The sequence below is a fragment of the Oenanthe melanoleuca genome, chromosome 8 (assembly GCF_029582105.1).
Source record: "Oenanthe melanoleuca isolate GR-GAL-2019-014 chromosome 8, OMel1.0, whole genome shotgun sequence".
Taxonomy (NCBI): domain Eukaryota; kingdom Metazoa; phylum Chordata; class Aves; order Passeriformes; family Muscicapidae; genus Oenanthe; species Oenanthe melanoleuca.
Genome location: NC_079342.1, coordinates 10,711,593 through 10,727,284, shown reverse-complemented (window position 1 = coordinate 10,727,284; position 15,692 = coordinate 10,711,593). Strand labels below are relative to the sequence as shown.

General features: G+C 39.2%; 1 protein-coding gene across 1 annotated transcript in view; it reads right to left on the bottom strand.

The window, feature by feature from the left end:
- Nucleotides 1-1,230: 1,230 nt before the first annotated feature.
- The window catches only part of ABCA4 (ATP binding cassette subfamily A member 4), a 60,689-nt gene continuing 46,227 nt past the window's right edge, over nucleotides 1,231-15,692 (bottom strand). Inside the window, exons 31-49 of the mRNA XM_056497332.1 lie at nucleotides 15,391-15,485; nucleotides 14,452-14,484; nucleotides 13,187-13,292; nucleotides 12,992-13,066; nucleotides 12,340-12,509; nucleotides 11,277-11,454; nucleotides 9,791-9,906; nucleotides 8,962-9,109; nucleotides 8,264-8,387; nucleotides 7,435-7,564; nucleotides 6,425-6,545; nucleotides 6,200-6,262; nucleotides 5,982-6,088; nucleotides 4,871-5,012; nucleotides 4,191-4,325; nucleotides 2,975-3,078; nucleotides 2,795-2,887; nucleotides 2,227-2,476; nucleotides 1,231-1,361 (exon numbers count right to left, since the gene is read on the bottom strand). Of these exons, the coding sequence (XP_056353307.1) occupies nucleotides 1,239-1,361; nucleotides 2,227-2,476; nucleotides 2,795-2,887; nucleotides 2,975-3,078; nucleotides 4,191-4,325; nucleotides 4,871-5,012; nucleotides 5,982-6,088; nucleotides 6,200-6,262; nucleotides 6,425-6,545; nucleotides 7,435-7,564; nucleotides 8,264-8,387; nucleotides 8,962-9,109; nucleotides 9,791-9,906; nucleotides 11,277-11,454; nucleotides 12,340-12,509; nucleotides 12,992-13,066; nucleotides 13,187-13,292; nucleotides 14,452-14,484; nucleotides 15,391-15,485 (2,313 nt within the window). The 3' untranslated portion in view covers nucleotides 1,231-1,238. The remainder of the gene's footprint in view (nucleotides 1,362-2,226; nucleotides 2,477-2,794; nucleotides 2,888-2,974; nucleotides 3,079-4,190; nucleotides 4,326-4,870; nucleotides 5,013-5,981; nucleotides 6,089-6,199; nucleotides 6,263-6,424; nucleotides 6,546-7,434; nucleotides 7,565-8,263; nucleotides 8,388-8,961; nucleotides 9,110-9,790; nucleotides 9,907-11,276; nucleotides 11,455-12,339; nucleotides 12,510-12,991; nucleotides 13,067-13,186; nucleotides 13,293-14,451; nucleotides 14,485-15,390; nucleotides 15,486-15,692) is intronic.

The following is a 15,692-nucleotide window of genomic DNA, read 5'->3' as shown; positions in this document are numbered from 1 at the left end:
GGTGAAATATGCAATAAATTCTATTTTAAAACCAGTTGAAATAATTATGGCAAAAAGAGAAGGCTACATCTGGTTGCTGAAGTTTCATAATATTTTGTACAGTACGAAGCAAGAATGTCCTTATAAAAAAAAAATCTACATCAATTGAAGAAAAATATCTTTCAAAGCAAAAATACATGACCCAGATTTTAATTCTGTATAACATTATCTTAGAGAAGATTTCTTAGAAATTATTAGATCTGATAGATAACTGAAGCAATACATCATTATGATTTTGTTTTCAGTATTGTTTTTCCACTAGTTAAAATGTGAACCACAAAAAAGAGCTAAATGCCAAATTATTTTCCACTGAGTGCAGTCTGGAGTACAAGCAGGTTGAAATTTTCCTTCTGAGGAGGTAGAAAGCACATACCCTATTCACACTTTACACCCACTTAATGTCCAGTCACAGGAAAGAAGAAAAATTTGGTCTTGTTTAGTAACAAAGAGATCTTTCCACATCTCTGCAAGAAAACGAAACTTTTGGCAGATTTGGACATACTCTCTTTCTTTTTAATCTCCATTTTGACATTTGGCCTCTATTTGAGGTAACTTGAAGATGAGTATGAGATCATTTTAATTAATTTTTTTTAAAAGCAAGTTTCTTGTCTGGGTCTGAGCTCTGAATTAATTCCTTTCATTCTTGCTGAGACAACCGTCTGTTTTCACTGGCAGCCTGGTGAGACAGTGAAGCAATCTCCCAGGACTAGCCCATCAGCCAGCACTGTTCTGACCTTGATAATCCCGTGCATGGCAGGAATCTGCTTCTAAGCTGAGCAATGCTCTCAGCCTTGGGACCTGTCTCCTGACTCGTAGCAGTTGCCATAAGGGTTAAACAAGAAAAACCTGCTGGCCTGAAAGTACAGATAGAGAATCCATTTTTGATGTTATTTATATGTCAAAAGGGGGAATGAGACTTCTCTTATTGTCTCTTATAATGGACTTTCTGTTAGAGGAGGATTTTATTCTATAACAAGGACCTGCCTTTCCTTTGACACTGTCAGCATGTAGTGTTACTGGTAGAGAAGTAAAAGTTGGCTGTTGCTGGGGCTGTTGCTGTTGAGAGCACAGTGCTCAGAAAGGTGCAAAAAAATCAGTGTAATACTGAGTGTGCAAACCTTTGTTTTACCCTTGCTCTGCTCTGGTATGGCACATGTTTGCACTGTGCACACACTAAGCCTGGAGGCTGCAGGAGCAGTCTATGCAACTGCCTGCTGATGCAGAGCTGGGGACACCTTGGCTTCTCGGCTGGCTCCAGCTGCACGTGGATGCAAAGGAATTTCCTCATCCTCCATCTGCTGTTTAGCAAAGTTCACAAAAACCTGCGTGAGGAAAGGAGAAAATGTCACCATGTCTTCAACTGAGATGAGTTAGTGGAATGTCTGCCCTGCAGGAAACAGGCAGAAAGGGGAATCCACAGACAACAACTGAGACACTGTGTTATCAGCTGAGATCATGAGTTCCTCCTTTATTTTGATAAACTTCCTTGCAACTTCCTTCCTTGCAACTTCCTTCCTTTGGATGTACTTGCTTGCAAGTAAAATCCTACTTTTTCTTAAGGAGGAGATGGCTTTTGCCAAGTTTGAATGGTTTGCACAGCATGAGTTTGGTTGTGACAGGAAAGAGGAGACAGAATATTACAGAATATTTTAGTAGGAAGCTGAAAGGCAGCCAGGAATGCCTCTAGCAATCCCACTGAAAACAGCTTTGCATGTGGACCCTTTGTTGCTTAGGAAAGCAGACAGATGGGGCCAATACCCTCTAGCAAGTGAGTGTTTTCAAAACTCCAAGTGGACTTCCCAGGTTTTGTGTGTCTAATTGCTTCTCACAGTATCTTTGACACAACCTAGTCCAAACCTCTTATTTCAAATAAAATTATATTCTCAGCTCAGTCTCATTCCAAATTGCTGACCTTGCTCAGACTGCTGCTCCTGAAGGAATGGGTTGTGTGAATTCTGTCATCTGGGAAACGCTGTCTTACCAGCTTTCACATGGCACCTATTTACACAGGGAGTAAGTTACTAATTCATACTGATACACCCTCCTTGATGAGAGAAATCTTGCCTGAGAAAGAGACATGAAATAATTCTCTAAACAATTTGGTCCTTCAGTTTGGATACATCCCCACTATGTTGCCTAATTCTCACCAGACATGCTTTCTCATGGGATGTTTTACTTTTTACTTACCTGATCTAATGTTGTTTGAGACACAGAATATTCTTCAATATGCAAATTTTCCTTATTGGAGATTATTAATCGAAAAATCTTAGCCAGAGAGGAAGAGCAAATCTGATACTGCAGCATGTTGTAGTGTTTCTCTCTCTGTAAACTCCCTGGGAAGTTGATGCGTATGAATTTCTCAGCAGGAGCAGGATCTGGAGGCAGCCCAGACTTCGGAGCTTTGATTTTCAGAGTGACAATGTAGCCATCTCCAAACCTGGGAAGAACATGTGGATTTAGGAATTGGGTGGAGATGTTGTTTCATCATTCAGGAAGGAAATTAGCTTTCTGCAGCTATGAAAACAATAATAGTATCTGTAAGATATTGCATAAGATCCAGCTTTTTAGGAGGCCCTGAATTTGCCCTGCAGAATGGTATGTAGCATAATAGAGTTGAAATGAGATCTGGTCAGATTGTCTTCTATACAATATAGCTGAACCCGGAAACAGGTCTGGTTAAACACTGAATTGCTTGTATTAAGAACAATACACTAAATTTTCCCATTAAAAACCACCATAAAAATATTCTACTTACTTGTATTTTAGCTCCTGAATTGTGCCTAGGCATTTGAAGGTACCTTGCACCATGATGGCTAAACGAGTACAGAGGGCTTCGCATTCTTCCATACTTTCAAAACAAAGAACAGATAGTTGAGATAAAAGCCAACAGATGTACTTCAGCTGCTTTTGGATTCTGAATTCTAACTGTTTTTACCTGTGTGAGGTTAGAACCACCGCTCTCCCATCCCTGAGCACGCCAACAATGGAGTCCCACAGGAGGCGCCGGGACTGAGGGTCCATCCCTGTAGTTGGTTCATCCTGTAATGGAAACGTTAAGGCAATCAGTCACATAAAATAGAGAAAATCTGTTCAGAAGCAGGTCATTTTGTGGACCATAGCATATAATTGCTTCTCTACAGTAATCTGTGCCTTGACAAAGCACATAGACGTTGAGAAGTATAGGAGTGGGTACCAATGGACTTCTTGGCATAAAGCAGGAAGGAAACAAGTACATAGACTGTGAGTAAGAATACAGTGCTGCCTGTGTAGGGCACAGCTACAGAGAAAGGAATGCCTTTTCTGGGCAACAAATGAGCTCTCATTGATTTACACCACCCAAGGGTTTGATCCTACATAAATCAGCTAATCAAGTAAGTAACAAAAATTGTAAACAAAATTAGGATAGAAAAATTTTCATCTAACATCTTGTTCAAAGAAGTTATGAGAAAACATTTTGACTGTTTTTTACTACAGGCAGAATACATGTAAAGGCATATTTCATGGTACAAAGAACCAGGCTACTAAAATGTATTAAAACACTTCTTCATAGATTTTACAAAATAAAAGTGGCTGTGTCTAAAAGTCATAGACATAAAAATTAAGTTGGTAGAATATAGCCTAAACAAAGAATTTCTGTAGTAATTGCATAGAATTTTCCTTTAAATATGCAATTATCTAATCACTTATTTTATTTGACAAGAACTGCATTTCAGTATTTGTATAGTTTAGTATAAATTTGTACAATTTATTCCAAAGATATTAAAGGCTGGAAAAGGGTAGGTATCTTCTCTGTTCTGCTGGATAAAGCAGCCAGGTGTATATGTTGGAAGATCATAATTTACATCAGTAGCTATACTCAGATATGAAAAGGCAGAGTGAAACTAAACAACAGTTTAAATTCAGATTTTTCTGGATTATAGATTTTATCTCAACACATTATTTTTTGAAGATCATTCTTTTGTAATCACTTGGGGTCCATTGGAAACAAAGTTATGCTTCCCAGACTATGCCTGAGATTAACTCAAAATGACACTGAAATAGCTGTAAATTGAGGGCAGAAAGGAGCTTGCAAGGACTATGTAGCTCTTTAGCATGTAGTGTTATGAGATGTTATATTGAAGTACCCAGGACTGTCTTTCCATGACACTTACTAGCAAGACAAGTGGTGGGCAGCCTATCAGGGCAATGGCAGTGGAGAGCTTGCGCTTGTTGCCACCACTGTAGGTCCCTGCCAGCTGGTCTGCGTACATAGGGAGTCCCAGCTTCTGGATGCCCCATTCAGCAACCTGTGAGAAAGACCATCTGTTTCACACAGCAGCTAGTGCAGAACAGACAGGATTGCTGATGCATCCCTCTTCTGGTAGAAACATGGCAATCCCCTCTGTTTTAGCACATTCATTTTAGAACTGGGTCAGGGAGGTACAAAATATTTTTGGTGACGGTGAGGGGTGTTCTAGCTACATGAGGGAAAGCCATAAAGCAGCCTCAGCTGTAGACTTCTATCTGTGCAAGAATTTAAATTATTTTCTTCTGGAATCTTCATGTTTTCTTCCCTATACATACACTTTAAAGGCAAGAGCAAAACAGCAACCAGTGCCATTCTGAGCCACAGGAATTGCATCTTTAGCCTTCCACCATTAGTGCCACAGATTTGCAAGTACCATTAATGCCTGGGAACCTGCATTTAATAGTGTGGTCTTGTTACTTAACTGTCCAAATGACAGGAACCACTCGCAGGACTTCAATACACAGAATAACAAGTCCACTTTGGAAATTTTGGCCCTTGGCATCACAAATATCACTGTAACTATCAAAAGCAAGACTACTTTACCCTCTTGATTTCTTCTGCTGGAACCCCCCTCAAGCGTGCATATAAATAGAGGTGTTCCCGTCCTGTGAGCAGGTCATCAATGGCATCAAACTGAGGGCAGTATCCCATGTTTTGATGGACATTAGAAATATGGGTCAATATACTGGAGAAACAAAGAAAAGAGTTGTAGTTCTGTAATACTAGCTCTCAGACAGAGAAGAACAGTTTGAATATAATCCTTTTTTTCTGGGGCAATAGCACTTGTAAGAGGAGAATTAACTCTTCCTGATAAAATATCCTATGAAAATATCTGTCTGTAGATAAGAGCAAGGAGTATATTGTCTTAAGTCAGCTCAGTCCTGGTTAAAAGTGTAAGCCCATTTCCCCTCACCCATTTTCTTGTTAAAGTATAGACTAACTTAAGTTCTTTCAACAGCCACTCCGGTTTTATTATTTTTTGAAAACAGTGTTTTTATCTAGAAGAAAAGAAGCAGTTATTTCAGCTCAGAATATGGTCACTAGAAACAGACAGGCAGGACACAAGGCTAAAACTTCAATGGTAGTAGGAAAAGTACAAAATCACAGAATGAGTGTGGTTGGAAGGGGCTCTGGAGGTTATCTTGTCCACTGACCGTGCTTGGGCAGAGTCACCTAGAACAGGGTGCCCACGACCATGCCTGGCAACAAAAATGTTATTGTTCAGGTCACATTAATGGACAAAGAATTAAATCCCAACTGCACCTAACAAGCCAAGACACACAACCTGGAAGTAAACCAACATAAGTACATACCAGATCACACTGTAATAACTTAGGACATTATGCCAGCACTGTGCAAACAAAGATGCTAGAAACAGCCAGAGAAAAGTTCCAAAGCTCAGATCAAAGTACTCTGTTGGATGGGTTATCTTATGTTTGGGAACCCTTGCCACTAGGTATGATTGCTTTGTCCCGCTGTTAGCATTACTACAACTTAGCCACAACTTAGATTTTGCAAGTGTTAAAAGTATCAAATGCAACTGTGTGTTAGCTGTGATCTCGGTGCCAGTGAGCTGCTGGATCCCTGAGACTGTGATCTGGACAGTTCTATGCTGGTAAATGGACTGCCACAGGGCTTTTTTTAAGGTACTTACCTATTGCCAGCCACTACAGCATCTCCAGATGTCACATCAGTATCTCCGGTCAGCATTTTGAATGTTGTTGTTTTGCCAGCACCATTCACTCCCAAAAGGCCAAAGCACTAAATTGCAAAATTTATCATATTCTTTAATATTTCCAACTTGCAAATCAGTGGGTGCATAAAATCTGAACTGATCTATGGAAAGTAACCCAGTGTTATTGAACAACCTACCTCTCCAGGACGGATGCCAACACAGAGTCTGTCCACTGCAGGCTTGTGTTGACCTGCATAAATCTATATTGATGGGGGGAGAAAAAAAAATGAAGTTTCTATTTCAAGATATCTACAGAAATGAAAATCATCTGAACTTTTAGTTTATTTTAATGCTATTGGGATGAGGCAATTTTAGAACTGAGACAGAAGTAAATATTTTTTTCATTCTTCTCAAACTATTACCTTGGTCAGTTCTTGTAATTGTAAGATATCTGTTTTGTTTCCTCCATTCATAATTCTTTTTCTTTCTTCTGCAACGTCCTCATCTTCGTTCATAATAGGTGACATGACAGTCTGAGCAAACCTGGAAAAACCCAAGATACAGAGCTGCCCTGGGTTCAGTTAGAATAACAGGCTAATCTGCTGCCAAAAATGTGACTGGTGGAAGCAGTGGGGTTGAAAGTTAACAATGTGACATTGGATGGAGTATTTCTGCTGTTGGGAGAAGCCCTGACCTTTAAAGTTTATCTCTAGATACTAAAAAGGGAGGAAATGGCTTGCTCAAAAGAACATGCCTTGTCAGTCACTGATACGACAATAACCTGCCCCCTAGCCACATCTTTCACTATTTGGCTACTCTTAGTACCTAGTGATGGTCCTTAGAAGTTTTGAGTAGTTCTCTCTGCAAGACATTAATTTTATAAGTGCACCAATTAGTACTGTTGTTGGCAATCTTGAACAGGAGTGAACGACCCTCTCTCAGCTGGTAGGTAGCTGTTTTCATCAAGGGAGAGGCACATTTGTAAAGCAGAGACGGGAAGTCCACATAGTGTCCGGGATACAGCTGTTCTGTGCCACAGACTAAAACTGGCGTCTTGGGATGTCAGGCTAGTACCTTATAGTACTAGCTAGTACCTAGCCTGACTGAGGACACTACAGACCTTCCAGGTAACTTTATAATCTTACTATTACAATGTCTTAAATGGAAAAAAAATACATTAAAATCTTAATTCAAGAAAACTAATTTCTTCAATAAAATATTCTTAAATCCTCTTAGGACAATGCAGATTTGTAAATGCTTCCTTGAATCGGGATATCAGTAAATTAAGATAAGATCAGGTAAGTAAATAGAAAACAAAAAAGCTACAAAATTAGCAAAAATTCAGAAAAAAAATAAGAAAAGAGGAACATAGAGAATGGCAAAGGTAGTAATTCTTTTAATAAAGGAACATTAATAGAACTTTTAGACATACCATCTTGTGGAGAACAAACGGTGCTGCATAAAGAGATTCAGAAAGAAGAACACAACTCCTTGAAGAGCCATAGCAACCAGATTCTTTCCAACAAAATCCCACTGAAAGGGATCAGAAATATGCTCCTCACCTTTGGAGAAAAAGCACCAGAAAGGAAGGTGAAATACTGCTGAAAAACCCCTCTACTCCTCAGAACAAAAAGCATAGTCATAACAAATTACTGTACTTTATTTGCTCATGATCAGGCAATGATTTTAATTTTCTAGTCTTATAAAACTTCTTAACAAAATGCCCTCCAGGTTCAGATGCTGCATGAAGTAAAATAATCTGAATACACACTAATTTGGATATCATTACATGAAACTTGCATGGATTATGTGAAAATACACACATTTTCTGAATAAAAACAGATGAGCTCTGCTGTATGATTATCTTTTTAATAAGTTGTTTTATATCAAAGACAACCATATCTCAAGAGAATGCATTTGAAAAACAATAGTCACTTTAAACATTAACTGAGGTATTCAAATGAAATGAAAACATAAATCCTCCTCTAATGATTTACTTTTCCAAACAGAGAATAAAAAGACACCAGAGTCTGACAGTGAACAAATGGGTTAACTTCCAATGCAGACTACAGGTTGGGCCATGGAGTTCTGGAAGCACAATCAGAAGCTGTGATTCCTTCAGAGAGGGTGAACTTTCTGATGATGGAAGAGGTGAGAATTTCAGAAACATCTAGTACTTCTGAGTTAATCTTTCCAAACATCTCATCCAAGGTCAGGACATGTGACACTGCCATAGCTTGTTTCTTATTGGCTTTACTTACCAAACCTTGCATATACTTCAGTCACAGCTTGGTTCATGGCCAAGTCGATGAGTCCACGGCCCAAACAAAAATGTGGGAGGACAAGCAGTACATTTTTCAATGCTTTATTAAACTTCAGCAAAGACTGTAAGAAACAGAAACAACATAAGCTGTTTAAACCAGACTTGTTTAAGAAAACATAGCAATACAAGTGAAAACTTCTTTGTCATGGGATAGACTCATACTGCAGCGGTTTGCAGAGAACTGTGGCTCGTGAGAAGGACTCGTGTTGGAGAAGTTGATGGAGAACTGTCTCCTGTGGAAGGGACCCCGCAGTGGAGGAGGGGAAGGACTCCTCTCCCTAAGCAGTGGGAGAAACAACGGGTGATGAACTGACCAGGACCCCCATTCTCGGCCTCCCTGTGCCACTAGGGGAGGAGGTAGAGTTGGAAAGGAGGGAAGGCCAGGGAGAAGGTGATTTTTTTTTCAGATCTTATTTTATTTCTCATTATTCCAATTTTTTAAATAATAAATTCAGGTAAAATCTCTAATATTTGCTTGTGATAGTATTTGGTGAGTGATCTCTCCCAGTCCTATCTCATCTCATGAAGATTTCATTAAATTTCTCTCCCCTGTCCAGCTGTGGAGAGGAGTGAGAGAGAGGCTTTGTTGGGTGCCTGGCATCCAGCCAGCATCAACCCACTACAAACGTTGCTTACCGGGTTATTTTCAAATAATTCCAGGATGAATGTAATAGCACTGCTGTTGATTCCCACAAAGAGATTAATACAAGACAATGCAACATAAGCAGTGCTGGGGATACTGAAGAAAGAAGAAGCAGGGTACATCATGGGAATTACTGCCCATCTGCATGCAAGAAATAGAAAAAGTATGATAACTTCTCAGTATTCTCATGTCAGTCAGCCTAAAGAAAACACAAAGTTGAGCTTTCTTCCCTTCCCAAGTGTAACAATATGGTGTAGTCAACCAGTAACCTCCCACAGTATTTTCTCTCAGGTTACTACATAAGATTTTTTCCTGCTTAGTCTTTTTTTTTTTTTTTTTTTGCTATTAAAATGCAGGGCAATGGACACTGCCGAAATTGAGAAAACTTAATGCTAGCAGGGTTGCTACCACTCAGGTATCTTTGCACATTTCAGTGAACGGTACACCAAGGAGAAACAAAGAAATGTTGAATGCTGAAATGTTGAATGCTTCAGTATTGACTGTGAATTGGCAAATGAACAACCACTAAATTCCTACACAACATCCAAAGAAGAAAGCAAACTGAACAAATATATTTTCCTGTACAGGTCACATTTAATGCTTCAAAATGCAAGGCAGGCAGTGATGAAAGAATCTCTTTTGCAGCATGTAGCCAGAAAGAATATATAAATATCCCATAGAATAATCTAGTTTTAACCTGTTTTGGATCCACCCAGTTATATTCTTCAAAGCTGGGTGCCACTAAGTACCAAGCTCAGTAACATGAAATAATTTCCATGTGAAATACAGGGCCAATGTGCTGCAACAATCTTGAACACTCACCCATACAGGAGCAGCAAGGACACAAGCACAGGGAGATTGGTTGGAGAGGCATATGCTTTCTTGTTGAATCCAACAAATATAGCCACAACCATCCCAGCACTCAGTGCATAATTCACCTGCCACAGCACAGGGGGAAGATCAATGTGTGAGACCTGAGAAGGGCTGCAAACATCCACATCCTACACATCATTCCAAAAGGATTTTATATTGAGGAATATCAGAATTTGAGTTAGACTAGCCACACTGAATCTTTTGGATCAACAAGTCCCTGGTAATCTCAGCATTTTTCTAAGATATCTTTATCAGACTGTTCATCAAAAATACGATATATATTGTTGTTTGTTAGATTATGGTTTGTGAATCCATTATATCATAGTCCTGCTTCCGGGCTTCCCACAAAAAGTGGCCATGGATATGCAAGGGAAGTGCAGTTTCTGGTGCTGCAAAGAAAGGCTGTGTAGGATGGAAGAGCTAGTCACTCGAGCCACATTCCTGGGAAGAGGCTGAAGTGAGAATGCTTGGCCACTGCTCGGTTTCTCTGTTCAGTATTGGTAGCACTACTCTAGTGCAATGCACAGAATTGCCCATGCAGAATGGAGTGCAGCGTTTCATGGAACTGCTAACATCACTTAATGCCTTTGCATCATGCTGTCAAGGGCAACAGCCAAGCAAGATTCCTGTCAAGGAAACTGCTGTGCACAGCAGGGAGCAAGAACTCTGGGACCTGCTTCTTTTCCCTCATTTACTAAAATAATGCCTTGCTTTATCTTCTCCTGAGAGAACACCTTCCAAATCCTGAAGAGTTCTGGGTTTTTCAAATATTGATTTACTTTTCTTTTTATTTTTTTCAATTCTGTATTAATGCTTTTCTTATTGCATAATTCCTTGGCCACTTCCATGGTTGCAAAGGCATGGCCAGAGAACCAGCCCTTGTGCCTCTCAGCCAGCTGAAGAATTTTCTCTTTTATGACAAAGTGGCTGGAGGGAAGCTAAGCCCTCTCTAAGCACCTATGGTATACATTTTTTGGAATTTGACCATGATACTGTGACCTAAATGAATATGTCATTTTAAACACCCTAGAGTATTTTGTCAGGCCTATAGATACTGTTCCAGCAGGCTGTGAATCTTCCCCACTTAGGTTTCTTGAATATCTTGAAATATGTTTTGGGTCTTCTGAAGGACAGGAGTGACTAGCACCTGGCAATGAGGCTGCAGTAAGTAGTTGTACTTCATCATATATTCAGTTGTAATGGCTAGAAATCCTTAGACTATGAAAAATACAGCTTCATTAGTTGGCTGAGTTGTGCACCTGAATTAATTTCTACATCTATAATTAGTTCAGAGGCCAGATCCTTAGCATGATCTTTGAGAAACACTTAGGAGAAATGAATGCTTTGCAATGCTTAGAATCACCTTCACTTGATTCACTGATTCATGCACAGCCAGGATAATCAGAGGCTGTCAACCAGACCAGCAGTTACTTACTATGTCCCACATGAAGTTAGTTAGCCAGTAGGTAACAGGGCTCACACCACTGACAAACTGGAGATGTTTGGCTTTTGTTACACGCTCTTGAATCAGGTATAAAACAAAACTGGCTGGTATAAAGGACATGGCAAAAATCACACAGATGGCAACAACAGCATCCACTGAAGTGGTCAGTCTACAACAGAGCACAAGAAGGGACTGTGAGCAAGGGAACGGATGCAATGCAGCACTATCTTAGCATCTGGGGACTCTGGAGTGTGCTTTAAGATCTAGAAGTAGCAAGGCTGTTTTAAGTAGAAGACTTCTCCAGTTTCAAGATGTGCTACTGTATTTTTCCAAGTTGTTTTGAGGAGTGTAGCTAACCAATATGGCACTATTCCCTGATCTTTTACTTGCTTTATATATCTCAGTTTTACAGCCTTTCCTGTGTGGGACATCTCAAACCAGACATTTAGGCACAATAGCCAAAGTGCTCTGGAAACAGGGAAAAGAGATCCAGCACAGATTTTGCCTCTGTGTTATAATGCAAAGTTTTTAGTTTCACTGAATTATTAACTTAATAGGAGAGTGGAAAATGTTGTCTTTTTAGGGATGTCTTTTCCAAGAAATTATGACTTTCAGATTTGGTAATACACCAATCCTATTCCTTGTCATTGAAAAATCTATCTGTGTTCTGTCCTTGGCACCAAGAAAGCAGGTTGTCAGCTGTAGTCAATCAAGGAAAAGTTCTCATTCCATATTTTATTATATGTTTTCTTTCAGAAGAAAATTTATTGGATTTGGAGCATGAACAAAAATTTCAGAATCTTTGTGCTTGGGAATCAAGAGAAACGTGCAATAATGTATATCCAATGGTCATAGTTCCTATGTGGGATGGGAATGAACTCTCAGGGAATGTAACAAGATATGAATAGATTATTGGTTAGAATAAAACTTCAGAGAAGAGCCTCTACATTCTGTCAGTTGAACTCTTTCTCCTCAGAGTGTAAGCATGCTGGAAGTTGCAAGTTGCCAGGAGAGGGAAGGGTAAAAGCCAGAAGCAGAGCACAAGCAGACTTACACAGTGACTTCAGAGAGTTGCTCCTTGGTGAGGTTCAGAGGATGGTTTATAGCAGTGATCCCATGTTCCTCAGGGTCTTGGCCAGTCCTCAGATTAGCTCTGAGGATTGCATTATTGGCTACATTGAGGAAGCTAACCATAGCATGCCAGCCTTTATTGTTAAACCACACCTAAAAGAGTCAGAAATCACAGATTAATTTATCAGTTACTGTCTTCACTGAGCTACAGGAGAAAATTTGGTTGCCTTTTATCTACTTTGGTGGGCACTGTCCACAGGGGTGAATCCAACACCAGGAATTCATAGTTCCTAGGCACAGTCCTGCAAGAGGAGCTCACATACCATGCTTTTTAAAAGCATTGGACAATTACTGTCAGGGGATTTTACAGAAGCACATTTTAGGATTTAGTCTACTACTCAAAGTATTTAGGACAGCCAGCAGTATTAAGAACTAATGATTTTAAAAAATCTTACATTTGAAATACTATGTATAAGGATTACCTTTAGTATGGGATAGAGTGTTAATACCAAGTTATTTCTAAAGTATAGCATTTCAGCTGCTTTTGCATCTGGGAATACCACCATCAATATTCTCATAATTTGAAGTCTATGTCAAGAAAGACTCTGAGTTAGCAGACTAATTCCAGTAAATACCTTAATATTGTCTTCAGTTTCCATGTATTTAAGGAAATTAGGGATTTCTTTAGCAGCAGCTAGTGAAGTTTGTCCCTAAAAAAAAAAAGAAAAAGCTAAAGATCAGCTCTCTAGGTGAAATCTAATGCTGCAGTAGCCATGCCCTTATTAAAAGGGGTTAAAAAACAAACAAACAAAATTAAAGATCTTGCTTACTCCTGTCACATTCATCATTCGGCCAAGATCACTTAAAAAATTGACAATTTGATCTCCAGAAACATGAAGGACTGGAAGCCTTCCTCCTATAGAAATTCCTCCATATCTAGTAAAGAGAAAAATATCATCAATATCTCATACCACACACCCATAACTGTATATTAATGGAAATACTAAAAACTCACTTAATGCAAGTTTAATTTTTATCCATTAAATATTTCATGTATAACAATTTGTACTCCTTTTCTAAGAAGTTTTATTAGGTCTTTTTAGGGCTTACAAATAATAGAAGCTCTATCAGTTTCTAAGAAGTTTATGTCATGATTCTGAGAAAATTATTTAGAGAGAAGATTTGGAGAAAACTGTGATTTCTACAAAATGAAATCTTTAATTCAAGGTAATTACCATATAATGGTTTAGACAGCATGGAGGACTAAGGAAAGCATAGACCTCAGTAAAAGTTTCAGATGCTCTGAGAGGAGCAGGCATTCACCAATGTCAGTACCAGCCAGCGCTCCATAATGATAAATCCTATTGCATAAGATGAACTGAAGTCTAATCCCATAGAAAGCAATGCTTGCACATGAACAAGCAGATATTCTGTGAAGAAAGGCAGTCATCCAGCTGCTATATTTTAAGTGAACTCCTACTGCTGGTGAGAAATGAAATGAGTATGTGCTTCAGGGTAACCAATCATCTCTCTAAGCTTTTTAGTAACTGTAGTGTAGATATCACACACGTTATCTGTTGTCTCTACCAAAAGGAGAGAGCTAGTGCAATCTGGTTAATAACTACTGCACATGTACAGAGCAGGCATAAGGAATTGTGGTTGTTACTTCTGTATTTGATAGGCTAGTTGTCTGGGTTTCATCCCACTCAGGTCCTTATTCTGGAGGGTTTATATTTGTTTCTGTGGCACTGAAAGAGCTGTGTCACAGCAGCATTACAGCATACTGCACTGTTGCGTGAGCCTTTTCACCACACAGCTCCCATTGGTTTGGCTCCTGCAGGTAATAAAGCTCTGATAGCCCCATTGTGAGCCTCTTGCCTTCATCTCCTGCAGGGAGTTCAAACAAATATAACCCCTTGTCTTTATAAGACCTTTCCTGATCCCCAGCCTATTTCCCACCGAAGCCATCTCTTTGTTCTACACTGTCTGCCACAATTCCCCTTGTCCATTTGCATAAACACTGTGATGCTCCCTGGCTAAACAGAAATTCATTGTTCCTTTATTTACTACCTTAATCTGTGAATTGGTTTCTTACCTTTGCTCATTGACCCAGTATTTACTCTTCAAGCTGAAACAGACAAAGACAATCCCCTCTCAGTGCACAGAACCAAAGTCAATGATACGTCAGGCTTAAATAAAAATTAAAGTTGAATTCCTATACTTTGCAGATCTCTAGTCTCCTGGTTATTATTTTGAGTTAAGGGGCTGGCAAGACTTTTGGCATTCCTTGAAGTGTGTTTTTGGCTTTTTGTTTTCTGTCATGATTCATCTCCAATTCATACAAAGATAAGCAAGATTCCTAAAGTGACACATACTGGGCTATTCTAATCCATTATGAATTTATTTTAAAAGATGTATCTAAAGCAATTATGACATATGCTAAGGGAAATCAGTCAAAGGCAGTTAGCACACAGCTAATATGAAGGGAATTTCAAGAACTCTGCTGGGAACTGAATAAGTAGCAAAGCCTGAATCAGAGATAGGCTGCGGACACTGCACAGTGAATTACCACACTCAGCACGCAGGCCAGCTCAGGAGCTATCAGTAGGATGGATGTATCTGTGTAACATTGTCCTCTGGCTGCTCTTTAGCACTTCTGGGAAGCAAGTGATAATTAACTCAGGCAGATGGTCAGGTTAGTGTGGGCACAGTTCTTCAGGTAGACAAAGTAGTATCTCTGCAAGGCAGTTCACCAGTGCTGTGCAGACGCACCATTTTTGTCACCATTAACACTGCCTTCCATCAGCACTCACACTTAGCTCTGCCAATAAAGTAGTACCTGATGATACAAATAGTTATAACTAAAAATATTTAACTCCCCTAAAATCAGCCTCTTCTAGTCTTATATCAGAAATATGGAGACAGTGCTCCAATCTACAGAATATGGTGGCAACCAGGTGTCATTATTAAATAAGAATTTCATCACCAGGTACAAAATACCACATGTGAAAAAGAAACAGAGATTCATCCCTACCTTCCTTTTATCAAAGTGGGATATGTTTTAACCAGAAAATCTGAAATATTTCTGTGGGTCAGATCTTGAAGAATTTCTGTGCTGCGTTGCACTCTCTGCCAAGAAACAAAAAACTAATCAATCACAATAAAGTTTAGAGTGCCTTAAGCTATTCAGTGTTAGTCAGGAAGAGAGAAAAAGTAGTTTTGGTTCAGAGAAAATACTCAGGTTCATAGTATCACTGAAAGAGATGGGGTCAATCACTCAAGGGTTACTTTACCCTTACTTTACTAAAACTTTAGAATAAATCAATAAGTTTGTCA